The 17339-nt window shown below is 40.3% G+C and overlaps 2 protein-coding genes across 2 annotated transcripts; both read right to left on the reverse strand.

The window, feature by feature from the left end:
* Positions 1-5333: 5333 nt before the first annotated feature.
* Positions 5334-9738, reverse strand: LOC124478651 (5-hydroxytryptamine receptor 3C-like). Its single transcript, XM_047037001.1, has 10 exons — positions 9605-9738; positions 9119-9155; positions 8560-8729; positions 8246-8290; positions 7938-8044; positions 7546-7715; positions 7073-7242; positions 6594-6804; positions 6198-6401; positions 5334-5946 (listed from the first exon to the last, which is right to left on the reverse strand). Exons 1-10 carry the CDS (start codon positions 9728-9730, stop codon positions 5669-5671), a joined length of 1518 nt encoding a protein of 505 aa, XP_046892957.1. The 5' UTR covers positions 9731-9738; the 3' UTR covers positions 5334-5668.
* A 3933-nt stretch (positions 9739-13671) lies between these two features.
* LOC124478647 (receptor-transporting protein 3-like) lies at positions 13672-14962 on the reverse strand. Its single transcript, XM_047036998.1, has 2 exons — positions 14651-14962; positions 13672-14343 (listed from the first exon to the last, which is right to left on the reverse strand). The coding sequence occupies exons 1-2, from the start codon at positions 14797-14799 to the stop codon at positions 13983-13985; spliced, it is 510 nt and encodes a 169-aa protein (XP_046892954.1). The 5' UTR covers positions 14800-14962; the 3' UTR covers positions 13672-13982.
* Positions 14963-17339: the final 2377 nt, after the last annotated feature.

Consider the following 17339-nt stretch of genomic DNA (forward strand, 5'->3'; position numbering starts at 1 on the left):
TGACAGGAATATTCCAGAATATTCTTGCTTGCAATGTAGGTGTAGATGCTGTGTCTTCTGACTTAGTGTAGACCTCATGGGGATCCTCCAATTCTCCTGACAAAATGAGATTGAATGACAGGGTGAGCTAGAATCCAGACAGGCTCATCAGAATCAACAAAGAGAAAGCTTGCACTTTCACTTACACAGAAAGAGAAAGTATTTTTCTTTCAGTGTTATGAGTGTGTGGAGGAATTAAATCTATACTGCTAATCTATGCTGCAATTCTATATGTTCTATGTCTCTGTTTAATAAAGAACAATCAATACCTCATATCTACTAAATGTGTGGTGACAATGCTAAATATAATCTAAATGTAATCAATGCTTCAATTAAGAACAGATTAATTTATGTAACAGGATGTTTCGAAGTCTGTGAAGAGTAAACCATGTAACTTTTGGTGGAACGAGGAATGCAGTAGGTCAGCATGCTAACAGGGGAAGCAAAATGGTAGCGCCCAGGGACTAGTGCAGTACAATGGGCCACACAGTGACGTGAAAAATATTTTACGTCTTCAACCAATTCTCAAAGTTTGAAACAGCACTGGAACTCAGCAAAGTTTGAAGCGTTTATTAGTGTTTATTAGAATTCAGAGTGACAGAGATTCCAACAAACTAGAGCAAGATCCCGGGATCAGACTAAAATATTTTTCTGGACATTCCTCATATATCAAAACCTTATCATTTTGTGCAACTTTGCTATTGGTTCTATACTTCTTTGTCACAGATGCATTATGCATTCTCACACTATTGGTCTCTCATCCTAGGGGATTCAGATTACAGGTGCTTTTTTGCATAGAAAACTCCAATTTTTTCGGCCTGCTCAGGCCAGCTCCACCCACTAGGTTCCTGGGAATGGGGCCATAAATATGCCCTATGAGATAGCTGGGCTTTCTTGTTTTCTATGAAAGAAGCATATCCACATAATCTTCTCCGCACTCAGCCCCTAATTATCCATATTTTCACATTTTGGGCTTAATATCTTCTACGTTTTAGTGCCAATAATGATCAGTCAACAGCTTTGCATTTGGTTTTCAGTAATATAGCATATGCTAAAAAAGGTTATTAAGAGTTTCATTTTCAATTATATGTAGCCCCTGTCTTGTAGTGTGTAGCCCCTTGCTAGTATTTTATTTCATATTGCATTTGTTTATTGGTTTTTGTTCATATGTTGGAAACTAATACTGTTAAGTTTCATATATTTTATATAATAATGTTTAAACAGATTGTTCATATTTACATTTGAAGTGTGTGAGCTTATTGGTTCATACGTTTATTTGACCTGTGACCTGTCGTCGTCGAGGTATATACAGGGGAAGGAACGGAAGTAGGGGGAAGAAGATGGTGGAGAGCGGGTCCAGAGTTGTGTAATGAGTTGCCAATTAGGGGACCATCGAGTCAACGAGTGACTGTACCTGTAATGTGCGGGCTGTCGGACAGAGAACTCAGTAACAGGGTGCACGTGCACACTGGCCTTGGGACTGGAAAGGAACCAAATTCGACGGACAGTCCAATTCAAGGAACCTTTCGTTTTCCTTCTGGACAGTGAGCTACTCCACTAACTTTTACTCTTCACGTCACGAGGTAGCTGGCGCGTCACGAGTTGCCCATCGACGGAGGGAGATTGCACGGCGTGGCCCAATGCACACTAGTGCACGATCGGCAGCAAGCGATAGCCTTGTATCCCTTTTATTTTCAAGTGACTGTGGTAGGAAGATAATAACTTGTATGTATTGAGGTTTACCACCGAGTGACATGCTTATATTAAACGACATGTGATTTTGTTGAATTAACAGACCTATTTTATTCTAAATAGTAAGTATATTTAAAAGAACTCAGGGCGCTTCAACCAGTGGTTTAGTTAATTTATGTTGTGCTCAGAAACGAGGCACGAGGGGCGCTACATATATAAATCCATAATAATTACCCATCTTCATAGTATGATGTTTTTTCCACAACAACAGTTCTGGAGAGTAAAAGTGTCAACATCAGGAGATAAGAAGATACATTTGGCCGTGAAGGACGTAACTCTTTGCTCTTGGATGTCAGCAGACCCTCTGGTCTATCCCACCTTTGGATACTCAGCTCCCCCATTGGATATATTGCCCACCCTCTGATGCCCCCCCTCCCCCTGGGAGACTCTGCCCCCCTTCCCCCGGACATCATCAGACCTTGGGATGGTCTGCTCACCCACCTTGGAGACCCTGCCCCCCCCCCCCCCTCCCCTTTCCCCTGAACATCATCAGACCCTTGGACTGCCCACCGTGACCGCCCACAAACTCCTCTTGAGACCTAATAGGATGAGCACTTCCCCTCCAATGTCTTCTGACCAATGACCTAACAAACAACTCCCTTTATTGGGGGTACAATACCTGGGTACCTGGCACAGGTCAGCAGGATTTGGACTGGGCAGAACTCTCTCTGACTGCTGTCAAGACTATTCTCATGAAGGCCTTTGTTTACTCTAGCTTACTCTGTGACGCGAGACTGGTCTCATCGACTGGTGTTGTTGCGAAGGACTGATGGTTTTGCCCCCTTAGACTGTGCACGTTAACAGCCCTTTCGCTGGTGTTGAGTCATGCCGTTAGTGCATGCACCCCTTATGGCTCCACTGGTACAGCCAATCGGAGTGCAGTCTGGGGATGCTCGCGCTGACGATAACCAGTGGCGGGAATAGCGGGGTAGTGGACAGCCTAGTGTAAGGTGCGGAGTGCGGACATTAGTTTATTGAGTAAAGTAAAAAGTGTTGTATTGTGTGCGTTCATATACATGTAAGTATTTCTGATGCTTCTAGTTATGCCATTATGAGTCTGTGTTTGTTAGACACGGAATTGCAGTAGTTAAAGGTTTTTTCTGATGCCGGAGTCGTCGTTACTTTCGCAATGCTAACTACATAATCGTTGTTAGCCAGCTAGTGACATGTTTAGTAACTTGCGCTGTTTTAGCGGCTGGAATGTCTACGTGGAATAACAGACAGTATAGACAGTAGTGTCACTGCAGTAACGTTATTACAAGAATGCTGCATGAGATCATATGGCTATTATTGATGTGAGGTATTCACTAGCATTATATTTTGAGATGCCTATTATTAGATTATGCTAAGAATCCGTTGTATTCTGTTTCTTTACAGAACCGCACAGGCACACACGCACACGCAGAACCCATAAAGGCAAATATGACCAACACCATTCCTCTCAACTGTACAATAAAAAAACAACTTTGGATCTGTACATTTCCGGCATTTTTATCAGATGCACCCCAGTGGCTCCTAAGCATTACAGACCAGAGAACATAGGCTGTTTATCAATCCAGGTTTTTTCCGTTCTTGTGTTCTTGCGAACTCGTTTGACGTCATCTTTTATTGCCCAAGTACGGTTCCAATCCAAAGAACACAAGTCACCAAGAACGCCAAAAATACCCGGAAATGTTCCTGATCCGCCCTTTTTATCGAGGATGCATCGGATGGTGACTTGACCAGCGAGAACGCTTCTGATTTCTCATAAGTCATTGCAAGATGTCAAGCGAGGCGGACAAACCTCACAACTGTAATTTTTTACTTTTCATATTTCAGCTGAACGGTAGGCCTACGTGTAAATCAGCATCTGAATTAAAATGTGACGAGAAATAGGCAGTTCAGTCGCTGAAAATGTTCATATTTTATTGATGAAACGGATAATTTGTAAATTTGCTCCGACTTGTCGATAACCTAGCTAGTAGTATCTCACTGCAGTGCAGACACTAGTTAACAGGTACTGTAAATTAGCAAGGGCTACAGAAAACGTAAAATTACAGGTAGACGGACAATTTTTAGCTTTTATCTAGTTTTTTAGTCAAGTCAGTGTTATCATAATGCTGCGAGTCCAGGAAAACCCTAACCATCTCAATTCATTCTCCGTCCTTGCGTCCTTTAAATACCATTCTCGCAAGGAGGCTTGCCAGAACGTTCTTCAAAAGAATGTACTTGCGTTCTCAGCGTTTTTCGGATTGGTAAACAGCCAGCGTCTCCATAACAGGTGTCATTGATCTACTGAAGACATCCTGGTGTGTTGTGTTCATATTTTGATTGCACCCGCCACAAGATGGCGCTCTATCAATGATCTTGTGAGACAATTTGCCTCTACACCGAAAGACCTGTGAAACTGTTCTAACTAGTTTGTACCTTCTTTTTAAGTATAACTTAGATTGATTCTTGAGGATGAACATTATGGACAATTCTCTATTCAGTAAAAGTACAATAATATAGCTTACTTATTGTATTCCTTTGCTACAGATTAAAATTGTTCTATTATTGCCTCGTATCAGATTCTTTTTTCAAACTGCTTTATGAACACTCTAAACCAAAACATTTCACTTAGTGCACATTGATCTGCTTTAAATCATTGATTTTGACTTGAAACCAAACAAATATTGTATATAGACCCGACCGTAACCAGTGCCATAATTCATGTTTTGTCCCGTATATTCTTTACAAAATATGCAGAAGCTAAAATAAACATGTGATCCAACAAATTAGTTTTTTACTACAACACAAACGGAAAATGTTTTGACGTGAAAATGAAATAAAACAATAGGTTTTACCAGCTGAGAGGAAAACAGCGGTGGTAAGGATGAAACCCCATGATCGCTCCATCCTGTCCTGCTTGTTAGAACTGACTGACAGTCTTGGACTCACTCTGACCACAGTATTCAACAGTGGAAACAGCTAAATACTGTACACACACCCATCGACTCACACACAATATTCACACTTAAAAGCACAAACACACACACAAACGGACAAACACAATGTCAAAGACATACAAACTATCTTTTTCCTTTTTGCAGTTCATAAAGTTCAACTAAAGTAAATAATTCAACATCCTGTGACTGAGTTACTACAAAATATAAATCAAAACATCTTGTAACTAAAGAATACCAGATGCTCACACCTTGTTTTCCAACACCTACGGTAATCACCCAGCCAGTTTCTTTTTGAAAACTTATACCCGTGAGAGTTACCTGTTTTTTCTTTCTATTTTTGTGTAATTTGTATGCTGTTGACTGTCAAAAGTATGCCACTGAATTAATTTGATTGTTAAATGACACATTTTTATATTCTTCCAGGTAATGGTTCCATACCATATCTTGTCTATCTTCCACATACATCTACAATGCATGCATCCCTAGATTACATTCTTACACTATTACATTCTTGCGCGGACATGCAACAGGGACTGGTGAACTCATGATTTCAAACAAACCCAAACCTTCTGCAATATATTACAATAATATATTTTTTAATTTTGTTCCACACATAGTAGAAAATAAAAAAAAATTGCTGTCAATAGACAAGGCACATTTGCAACAAAATGACATTGCACAAAGAATCGTGTAATTTTGGCAAATTATACCACATGAATAATCATGAACATGTATGTTGTGGCTAATTAGCAATATCATGGCATAAAAAAATTAAATAACTAAACAAACTAAACTATGACCAATTCACCTTACACGTATGAGTCAAAGTCAATGCATTTTGTAGAAAACATAAATAGTTTAATTAGTGCTCTACTTCCAGTATTCTAGCATACACTAGTAGCATTAGTTCAGTAGTGTAGTCAAAGCAGTAATACATTGCTAGTAGTGTTCTATTTCTTGTAGGATGTGACCCAGATGCAGATGATGGTGATGAAGCTGACACAGATGAAGGCAATGTAGAGGCCAAAGAGCAGCCTGTCAATGACGTAGCCCACCTGAATCCACTCATCAGAACCATGGTCTCCCTTCAGGTGCTGGTCCACCTGGAGGCGGATGGCCTGCAGGTCTCCGCCCAGTCTCCTCAGCTCATCCAGGGTTGGCTGCTCTTGGACTGAACCCATCTCTCCTGGAGCCTTCACCTGAGTGTTGGACAGGTTGTCCAGGGATGCTGAAGGGTTAGGGAGAGAGGGATGGAGAGAGAGATGGTAGAGAGCGAGCGAGAGAGATAGAGAAACAGAGATTCATCCATTTGTGTTCCACAGCTGTAGTATTTGTCATTCTCAAGCTTCTCTGTCATGCTTCTATACCATGGCATATTTTGATACATACACGGTTTACTAACAGTCCCAGACAGTTAGTCTCACTGACTAAGCATCTGTCACCTGAATCATTCTTACGCCTCTCAGCTTTACTTCATACCTTGCATAGCTGGGGGACACATAACCATGTCCTCTGTGCTGGGCTTCTGTGGCAGACAGACCAGCCAGCCCATGATTTTCAAGACCACCACTTGGACCCAGCGAGGCACCGGCGATTTTTTACCAGAGCACAGGAGGTTGGTGATAATGACCGTCTCCAGAAGGCTGGCCACCATCAGAGCCAGGCAGATAGAGAAGAACACATCTGGGGGCAGAGGGAGGCAAAAGCCGCGTGGACTGTCGTTTTCGCTTATGGATCTACTCATCGTTCAGCTTTTTGGCAGTGTTAGCCTCTCCACACACATCGAAAATACGAATGTTTTTAAAATGCACTTGAGATACCTCAGTGGGGATACAGCATTATTTAGCAGATGTGCAACAGCAGCCGAATACTGACTTATAAGCGGGATGGTGTTGCCCGTGACGGGCAGCAGGTCGTTCATGATGAGCAGGAAGACGGTGTAGCCCAGGATGAGGGTCATCTTGAAGGAGGAGCGGTCGACGCTCTGGGGGGGGAGCAGGAAGCTGAAGAGGTCGACGGTGATCAGGAAGCAGCTGGGGATGAGGAGGTTCACCACGTACAGAGTGGCTCTGCGCCTCACCACGATCTGGATAGAGAGACACAGAGTAACAGCACTAGCTGAGAGCCCCGGGGTGCTTTGACAATAGGATGAAAAAGATAACTTTAAAAACCCAATCCAAGCCTTTATCTGGTATGAAACCAAAGACAGTAGAATCCTGAAGGTGCTGTATTTTTTTAATAGATGTTTCATGTTTTCATGAAACGTCATCGTTCAATGGGACTATAAGGAAGAAACTGGAAGTAAGATTTTTTCAGCTGACGGTTTTTCAGCATGGTACACTTGCTATACATACGTAGAAAGTAAGGTCATCAATAGGGTCCTGGGCGTTGTTGAAGCTTAGCAGTAGCCGCTTCTGAGCCTTGATGTCCAGTAACTCCCACTCGCCCATGGTGGTCATCACCTCCAGGGAACGACGTAGGATTTCCTCCGCAGGCACTTGGAGATTCACCTTTATGTCCGCCACTACACCAGTGATACCACATATGTAAATGACAAACTGTGCAATAACAACAAACTCAGAGAAAGGTTGTGGTTCCATTAGTAATCGATTCCACAGTCAGTATCTATAAACATATGTCAAATATATCCATGAAGTCAAATAAATCCATATTTGAAGCCACTACTACATCGACTATCCACTAGGTCTACCATCTAGCATCATGTTGATTGTCAATCATGAGATTGAGTCAATGGAACTATTGGCATGGTATTGAGCTCTGCTTTTCCATGACCCTTTCCATAGTGGGGCTGTGTATGAGGTCTCACCATGGTGAATGTATGGACTGAAAGAAAAAGAGCAATTTTGGATGTCGAAGGGGAAGGTGTAGATGTTCAGGCTACAGGAGCTGACCACGCGAACGGGGTGGGCATCTCGAACTTTGCCCGTGTTAAACACGTAAACGTACGGAACAGATGGAGCAGAGTTCTCGTTCATACTGCATGGGAAGGAAGACAGTAGCAGCTTATTAACTTATGAAGCTTATCTAGCTGTAGTGAAGTTGGTTCTACAGTACATCAAAAGCAGTTGTTACATTATTAGTTGCAACTGTACAGTTTCACAAATTCAAAGTCAAAATTATAATGAGGGATGTCCAGTATCTCATTAGTCAAAACCACCGCTATGCACAATACTGAAGACTCTTAAACTGGCAACTTACAATTCGTTGATCACTATATCTGGCACCCAGAAATTTTTTCGTAGTAAAGCTATCTTGTTAGTTCCACACTTCACTGGATCCCATCTAAAAAACAGATTTTCCCACAGCTGAAACAAGTTTAATGTACAAAAGTTAAGGATCTTCTCAGGCTTTAAGGATGTGTGTCACAAATGACTCTGCTTGGGTTACCTCCTAAAAGTACAATATCTTTATGTAAATGTGGAGTTCAAAGAAACAGATACCTTGTGTAGTTGCATGGAGCTATACAGTAGAAATACTGTATACCAAGAAAAAATATTTGTACTCACAAAGTTAAGCCAAATGTAAGTTGTCAATACTTGTGCCTTTTCATCCTAAATAAAGTACAAAAAGAACAAAATTTCAACAACAAAAAAACATGCTACATTTACATACCAACCAAAGCTCATTTCACGTTTGAAAAGGCATAGGAAGCATAAAGATTCTTCATAACAACTTCTATAACCACTAACAACAACCTCATCATTTTTCAAACATCAACACATGTATCCAGTGCATAACTATATGGTTGTATTACAACCATGTATTACACACATCTCACTGTGAATACAGTCTAAACACGACAGTTGAAATGGACCCTCACCACTCCCAGGATCCCATAGAGAGTGAACCAGATGCTGACGTTGGTGGGCGTAGACTGGTGGATGACAGGACGAATGGAGCTGAGTTTCATGACTGGTGTCAACGCCTCCAGCAGAGCCAGATTGGAGGGCTCCGAGCAGTTCAGCACCGGTTCAAAGCACAGACATGGGGCTGGGGAGCACCCAGGAATAAGGTTGGACTTTTGTCAGGGTTCCCAAGGTGGGTGGTGGGTAACGCTAATGGCTGTCAGGACCTCAGGACAGAACAACTCCCCAGCCCAACCTCAGTACAAACACGTTATAAGTGTCCTGTAACTGTCCTGATTCAGGATAGGCTCAGACTTTAATCACTGATCCATGAAGACAAGAATTGAATTTCATTTTTAAGCGATTTATGGGAACTAAATTAAAAACAGTAAGTAATGCGAACAATCCCTGATGACACTCTAATGGTTTTCATATCTTAGATTTATTTACAGTTATACCGAATGCAAACCCTATTATTATGTAAACATTTACTAAACATACAACATTACCTCTTTATAAGAACTCTGTACTCACCTGTTAAAATGCTGATTAATAGATATAACCATTGTGACTGAAACACACAAGTGAAAAATGACTTCTTCCAGAATCAGTATGGATTTTAATAGCCAAGTAAGTTTACACAAAAAAGGAATTTATTGTTGTGGGCAGGTGCATACAGTAAACATATAATAAACATATAAGAATCAGGAAAGAATCCCCAAAATGTAGATTAAATATACAAAATAAAAATGTAATAATTAAAAACAATGAGTACAAGATACTGACAAACCTGTACAATATAAAATGTAAAGTTAAAGTAAAAGAGCGCAGTAGGGCTTCCATCACATATCTACAGTACGTACACTTGTCTACTTTTTCTATGCCACCGTCTCCGTTTTACACACATCAAATCACATGACAGAGACACAACGAATGGTTCACCGTAAAGAGATGAGTATGGTTTCATACACTGATATCCTAGTCACAAACAATGACAGTCACAGAAGTTGCCACACTTACCTTTGATTCAGAAATGTTCTTGATTGCCATCAGACTGTTAGGTAAACAAGTTGCAAACTGTTTAGATTTAAAAGCCCAGCTGGCCAATTCATGCACAAAGATACCCTTCGACTGGTTTCCTTCCATACACTTGCATACACATAGTTAGGGCTTAGTGGGAAGAGGTATTTATAGAAGTACAAACTCTGGGATTTGCTCTGTCAAAAATGTAGTGGTCAGTGGTTGAGGTGAACTGGTGGACAGTGACTTTACATAGAGGTGGTTGAATGCAAATATTGAATCAAGCAGCGCATGCAGTGATGGATAATGCTTGTTTACATTGCTCTAGATTACATACTGTTTTATTTTATATTTTTTTAAGTCTTACTTATGTCGGCACTGTTGAGGAAGTATAGAAATGAAACTATCAATAACCATAACTGCTGTTAATACTACACATACATGCTAGAACGACCTTCCTCTATGCTGCGGCAAACTCACTGGATCCCTTGGTAGGCCCTTCGACTGTGGCGGGGAAGCCCCTAGGCCCTGAACCAACCTCCTCTTTGGCTAATGGCAGACCATTACCGACAACCAGTGAGTCCGACAGCAGTCAACCAACCCAAACCGTGGATATAGCCCAGAAACAAGCACAGTCCCCTGCATGGAGCAAGGTGGTGAGGGATGGACGTCGATTGAAGCAGTTACCTGAGACCTCTGCCCTCCGCCCTACACCTCGCACTGTGATGACTCCAGCGAGGCATGTGAGAAATAAGACCGGCATAATCGGGACTGGTGTGGTCAGCAACATAGTGGCTGTCAAAACAAAGATGGTGAGTGTATTCGCAACCAAGTTTGATCTCAATTTGGCTGCCAGCACTCTCTGTGACAGTGTCAAAAAATTGAGACCACAGAGCAGATTTAGCTCCTTTTGTGTCACCGCCAAATGCAATGATGTCGCAGAGATGTATGACCCACTGCTCTGGCCCTCAGGGGCCTTTGTCCGACGTTACTATGAGCCTCGTCGCTTTAAAGGAGCAGTCGGAGGCCCGTCTAGACCAGAGCAAACCCCCCGCTCTCAGGGTACCGAGCTTCAGCTCAGTCATGATGCTGGGGTGAATGTAGGCCTATCTGTAGAGACCAGGAAGACAGACACACTGGCCAGCTGCCTTGATGGGTCCGTGGAAGATCATTAATGCGGGTCGTATCCTACAACGCTTGTGGCCTCAGAGTAGGACATACTGCTGCTGATAAATCAAGACGTTTGGTGGTGGACACATTGCTGAACGAGAGTGACATTGTCTGCCTTCAAGAAACCTGGATGGCCAAGCAAGATCTGGACAAATTGAACTCCCTACACAAGAACTTTCATGGTGCTGGAGAGTCCACTACCGATCTCAGCATGAGAATGGTTCGTGGGAGGATAGCTGGTGGTGTAGTTATACTGTGGAACATAAAATATGACCCAATGGTAAAGGTGGTGCGGCTTAAAAGGTGGTGCGGCTATTGGGTTGGAGTTTAATCATAATGAAAAGAAATTTACTATTTTAAATGTGTACACACCATATGAATCCTATGACCATGAGGATGAATTTCTGAACAGGTTAGCTTTTATTCAGTCCTTCATAGAGGACAATAGTTCATCTTGTGTCTATGTCATGGGTGATTTTAATGCTGACATGTCAGATAAGTCTTTATTCGCACAACATCTGCAGCAGTTCTGTAATGAAACTAAATTAATTATTTCAAGTAAAGCGTTATTGCCTGATACAAGGTTTACCTCTGTAAGTGAAGCGTGGCACACAACTTCCTGGCTAGACCATATTGTGACCACAGCCGATGCTCATGACTCACTGGAAAGTATATATATTTATTTGTCTGGCAGTCCCCTTGGTGTTTGTGAGGAAATAAAATATCTGGGCCATGTCATTTCTGATGATTGGACAGATGACTACGATATATATCGACAGCACTGTAAAATATATTCTCAGGCCAATATGTTATTAAGGACATTTTCTATGTGCTCAGATTCAGATAAATGTTCCCTGTTTAGAACCTACATAACACGGGAACAAGGAAAAGGAGTATACAGAGACTGAAAGTAGCTTACAATGATGCTTTTAGATTGCTACTTAATGTGCCCTGGTGGCATAGTGCTAGTCAGTTGTTTGTGTCTAAGCACGTAGCAACCTGTGAGGCACTCTTGAGACAACTGATGTATGGTTTCATGTGTCGACTGGAGAAGTCTGAGAACTGTATAGTAGAGGCTCTGGTCAACCCTCTAAAGAACTGCTATCGATTTACTTGGAACTTGAGAAGACATTGGCACAAAAGTCTTCATGCTTTTTAATGCACTGTATTCTCTATGTTTTATCTTTTTGTTTTTCTCTCTTTTTTATAGCTATATGTCTGTCATTTTATATGGAACTTGGTGTCTGAAATAAAGATTTATATATATATATATATAACAAAATCATATTTCTATTTTTTGTTTATTTGTTTTTGTAAATATGGTTCTATGGACTATTATTTAGGAGGTGTCTATGGGCCCAATTTACATTTGAAAGCCTTTGAAACATAACAATATTTACCACTGCCTAAGTGTGACAAACAACTACAACATGCTAAATGACTAAATGTAAATGTAACATAAGATACATAACTTTACATACTTTACATACCTGCGTGTATATGAAAATGCAAACATTTCTTCTTCTTTTTTTTTACCATCAAGAGACAAGTTCAGATGCTTCCGTGAGTTAATCTTCCATGACATAAATCAGGACCATTGTATGGCAGAGATGGTGCAACCACATCATGTCAATTTTAATACTTTTGCCAAACCGAGTGTATGGGATGGAGCTGAATCAGAATTATCATCAAATGTCATTTATCATTTATTTGAGTTAAATTTAGCCAAACTGTAGTTTTATGACTGACATAATTTGAGAAGTGTTACTTAATGAATTGATACTTACACGAATTTCCGACATAAAATCATAAGTACGCATACTTTATTAGGTAAATATTGTTCATGGTGACAGGTGATATCGTTTCCAGGTGAGATATTTAGATAGGTCATTCCACATACAAATGAGTTTACAAAGCAACACTCTCTTATTTGTATGCATTTACATGGTGTGTGATAAAGCAGGAGTTGTGTCGTCCTGGGGAATCTGCTGTTGAGAAGAAATCAAATGAGCTGAGCTAGTTCAGGCATGGCACTTGAGCAGCTCTACCACACCTGTGTTAGCCAGCACACCACCGGGCCATGTCCGATAAGACGGCATTAAAAGGCTGCATTGATACGCACACACTCAGCCTCGGTTGCTGTATGATCAGTGCTGCTGCCGCCCTCCACCATCCCCGTTTCCCCCTTGCTGTCTGTATGTTCTATCCACCAGGGGGATTATATCTCTATTGCTCCCTGCCTCATATTTCATGTAGGCCTATGTATGGGTCACATCGAGGAGGCAGGGAGTGCTTCCCTTAGATCATCCACTTTGCCAAAGTAAAATTATTTCCATGTCATTGTTATCAATAAATGGTCAAATCTAATATGTGAGTGTCTCTACGGAACTAATTGTACATGCATGGCTTCATTTTCATCATGGCTTTATTTATTTATGTTGTTTGGCCCTGAGAGCTAAGCGAACGTGTTTTTTAAAGTCGCTTTACTCAGAGCCACTGTAGTTTTGGGATGAAAATAATATACTACTCATTAATAGCCATATATCATTTTTAATGATGTGGGAGAGAGCATTTCACAAATGTCAGACTCATTTAATTACTAAAAGTAGTAGCAAACAAATGGCAATCATCCTTGACTAGCTCCTGTCAAATCCACAGACCTATTACAGTATTAAGGTCAAATCTGAACCATAGATACATTTTGGGTCATTTTTCACCAACGAGAGGCAGTCAGTCAACTTCCTGGTTACATTACATTTAATGTAATGTACGATTTTATCCAAAGCCACTTCCAAGAGAGACCTTTACAAAGGTGCATAGGTAGGTCTGGAGATAGCCCCAAACATTGCGAGCAGCCAAAACATGAAGCCATGTGCCAAAGGGAAGAACTATAAGAGCATGCAGTTAAACAAGTTACAATTAAATAACATGAAACTCAAAAAGTGCAAGTGTACCTGCAGAAAAACAATCAACAGCAAAAATATTTCAGTCAGTACTATTTCAATGACCACACATGACCCCTCATATCCTAGCTGAATGTCTCATCATCATGCTACTTTACCAGGGTTCTTATATAACACCTTGGATGCAATGATAAAATAAAAATAATAATTCAGTTGCTGAAATTGTTTCCTGAAATTCACTAGTTAACAGACTAAATTACAGGCACTTATTTAATACTTCAAAACATACTGTGTGTCTTTCAGGGTTAAAACGTATTGGCTTGTCCAGGCTCATTCTTAGTACAGACGCCCAAAAGGCAGGCTTCACAATGAGTAGGCTCATGAGGTGACCGCACTGGGTCCATCCTGAAAGGCTTTTTGACCCCATCAGTTCTCCCATGGTAGCACTTCAATCTGATTTTCTCAATCAGCCTCTCCAGCAGAATCTCAAGGTTGTCTGCGGAGAAGGTTGGCTTCTCCATAGGAACAGCAGTGCATCTCTTGCAGTCCTGACAGAGCTGACGTACTTTCACGACTCCTTTTCTCTGTCGTTTCCACAGCTTCATGTGGAACACAACCATCACACGGCTCGAGGGCCACTTTCTCTTACACTTTGAGCACTGAAACCTTAGTTTTGAAAGAGATGAGACAAACAGACAAGGGTCACACAATGACAATGGATATTAACTAATAGACATAATAATAACCAAAAAGTATGCATAGCTTTTCGACTTTGACAGATGTTCTAACACAGTATATGTTTTCTACACTGTTACATAATGTATGAAGCTAACTGCATCTGCTATATGTTTACTTATGATACACTTCTATTTTATACATTTCTTAGTCTGGAACCAAATCACTTTTATATCACTTTATGATGAGACCAAGCAAGACTGCACATGATTTTGTTAACATCACAAGATATACTTACCATGCAAATGTCTTTGTGGAGTATTGCTGCCAGCCTGGTTCCGTTCCATTTGGCTTGATGGAGTCATCAAACTCAATCTGCCAGTCATCTTCCTCGTTGAGTTCCATCACCTTTTCTTGAAAAATATCGATCCAATCTTGGGAAGCCATCGTTTGCTAGCTTTTTTGAAACAACCAAGTCTCTGAGAAGTTTTAAGTATACCAACTTAATGTTTAACAAATGTAATTTAGATTCCCACCCTTAGTGTTTCACTGTGCACCATGGACTACCCTTCTGCCTGAGTCGCCACTGATGTTATAGCCTACGTAGGATGACATGGGGAAAACAAAACTTATCATTAAGTTTCAATTCAACTGAAACTGTTGATTGGTTGTCAGCCACAAGAGGGCACTTGGACTTCCACAGAAATAGAAAGTAATTTTCTTTCCGTGTTATGAGAGTTATAGGTAAAAAGGGACTCTACTGTTGAAAGCCGTTTGAAAGGTACTTTAGTGTAGAAGTTATGCTGATACTGAATAATACATTTCTTTGATTATTCACTGTTATTTGGAGCATATTTTTTTCTCACTGTTTACGTTTACATTGCAACAGTAACGGATGATTGATTGCCAGCCACAAGATGGCGCTCTATCAATGATCTCGTCATAAAATTTGCACCTACACCGAAAGAGCTGTGAAACTGTTGAAAGTTGTTGGGAGCAACTTTTAGGTATAACTTACATTGATACTTGAGAATGAACATTTTGGACAATTAATCTTTCAGTAATGGTGCAATAATATACTTATTGTATTCCTTGGCTACAGAGATTCGAAATTAACTTTCATTATTACCGCGTATCAGTTCCTGGAAAGCCGCGCCTGTTACTCCTGTAGGTTTTTATTCCAACACACCTGATCTATTACCTGGCTAAAAATAGCTGGTTCACCAACTGAGTCATATTGGTTACAACAGAGGTTAGATTGAAAATCTACAGCAGGGGTCTCTGTCCAGAGCAAGAGATTACAGGTTCATGTCTCCCCCTACTGTATTTTGCTTTAGATTAAAGTGTCTGCTGAATGAATGTCTTAACATATGTATCTAAATACATCTGTATAAATCTATTTAACATCCAGTGGCATTTTATGAACATGACAAAGATATGGACATGACAAGTCCAATATCATGGACATAGATCAGTACAATATCAACTGATAAGACAGAAACGAGACACTCATTCAGAGGGGACTCTTGCATTATCTCTCCACACTGGATTCTTGAATAATGCTCGGAACGTATTATGAACCCATTAGTAAATGTGACAGTATCATCATCATCTTTTGAATATAAAATGAGGAATATTCCAGAAAATTCTCATTTGCAATGTAGGTGCAGAAGCTGTGTCTTCTGACATGTGTAGACTTCATGGGGATCCTCCAATCCTCCTGACCAAATTAGATGAATGAGAGGGTGAGCTAGAATCCAGGCAGGCTCATCAGAAACAGAGGAAAGGCTCATATGTAATCTGTTGTGCTGTTTTGCAATGCTGTAAAGTATTACTGAACCATAATCCTGTAATACAATGTTGTGATGTAATATTGCAAATAATGTCATTTAATACTGCACTGTAATGCTGTACTGTTACGTTGTAATGTAATGGTGTAACGTAATACCGCACTGTAATTCTGTAATGTAATGCTGTGATGTAATACTACAATGTACGGCTGTGTTGTGTTGATGTAATGTAATATTTCACTGCAATTCTGTATTGTGATACCTGATTCACACTACAGCATTATGCACTCTCATTTAATGTTCATGTACAATAGCTTTCTTAGGATGTTTTACAGAAACAGCCACAAGGTGTATTGATTCAAAATAATGTTAGTATATATCATTCCTATATATTAGAAAATATAATGCTTGTGAGAATGCAACATTATTTGGAAAGTACCCTTCAAGGTATTTTAATGCTAATTGGATGACGGCCTCTAAAGCTGACTAATTAAGATTCATTCTTGGACTGGTCTCTATGTTGAATGTACTCTATATTATCATTCCCTTGGGATTTACTGTAGTGGCTGGCTATGGCTAGGTGAGGGCGAACTGATTATATGATTTTATGAGATTGGTGGAGAGGACATAAAAGTTGTGCAGTTGCATCCTGACAGTTGTGTACTTGAGTACACAACTGAGTATAGAGGAAAAATACATTTACTGCTTACATTCTGTTGCTTAGCTGAGGGTATTGTGTTCCAGAGACTCCTCTTAGAATGGCAATCCATCCCTGAAGGGACACATTGCATCTGCAAGGTCAAGTTTGTTCTACAGCCTTTTGATATCCCCTTATATCAGCTGTGAAGGTCTCAGATCTATCGTCATCAATCTACTTCATACTTTTGTGCTATTAACATAACATGTAATGCTAGGAATTTGGAAATGAAATGGTTGTGTAATGGTTGACATATTGGAGCTATAAAGTGAATGAAAAGGGTGCAATGTATTGCTTTTACCTTGTCCCAAACAAAAGTTATTTTTTATTTAAAAAAATCATAGTGTGTGTGTGTGTGTGCGTTCTTCCAATTGTGTCTACCTCTGTACAACAGGAAAACTTTTATGAATTCACAGAGGCTATTTATTACTATACACACCAAATGTGTTCACAGACAGAGTAGATTGAAATGACTACTAAACTGTTTCCGTCTTTCAAAG

The sequence above is a fragment of the Hypomesus transpacificus genome, chromosome 16, assembly GCF_021917145.1.
Source record: "Hypomesus transpacificus isolate Combined female chromosome 16, fHypTra1, whole genome shotgun sequence".
Lineage (NCBI taxonomy): Eukaryota > Metazoa > Chordata > Actinopteri > Osmeriformes > Osmeridae > Hypomesus > Hypomesus transpacificus.

Excerpts from the sequence above, each read along its gene's own strand:
- LOC124478651 (XM_047037001.1), bottom strand. The coding sequence starts at position 9,730 with ATGGAAGGAAACCAGTCGAAGGGTATCTTTGTGCATGAATTGGCCAGC. Across the intron at positions 9,156-9,604 it reads AGAACATTTCTGAATCAAAG|TCACAATGGTTATATCTATT; the intron begins GTAAGTGTGGCA and ends TGTGTGTTTCAG. Across the intron at positions 8,291-8,559 it reads TCTATGGGATCCTGGGAGTG|GATGAAAAGGCACAAGTATT; the intron begins GTGAGGGTCCAT and ends TACTTTATTTAG.
- LOC124478647 (XM_047036998.1), bottom strand. The coding sequence starts at position 14,799 with ATGGCTTCCCAAGATTGGATCGATATTTTTCAAGAAAAGGTGATGGAA. Across the intron at positions 14,344-14,650 it reads TCCACAAAGACATTTGCATG|GTTTCAGTGCTCAAAGTGTA; the intron begins GTAAGTATATCT and ends TTCAAAACTAAG.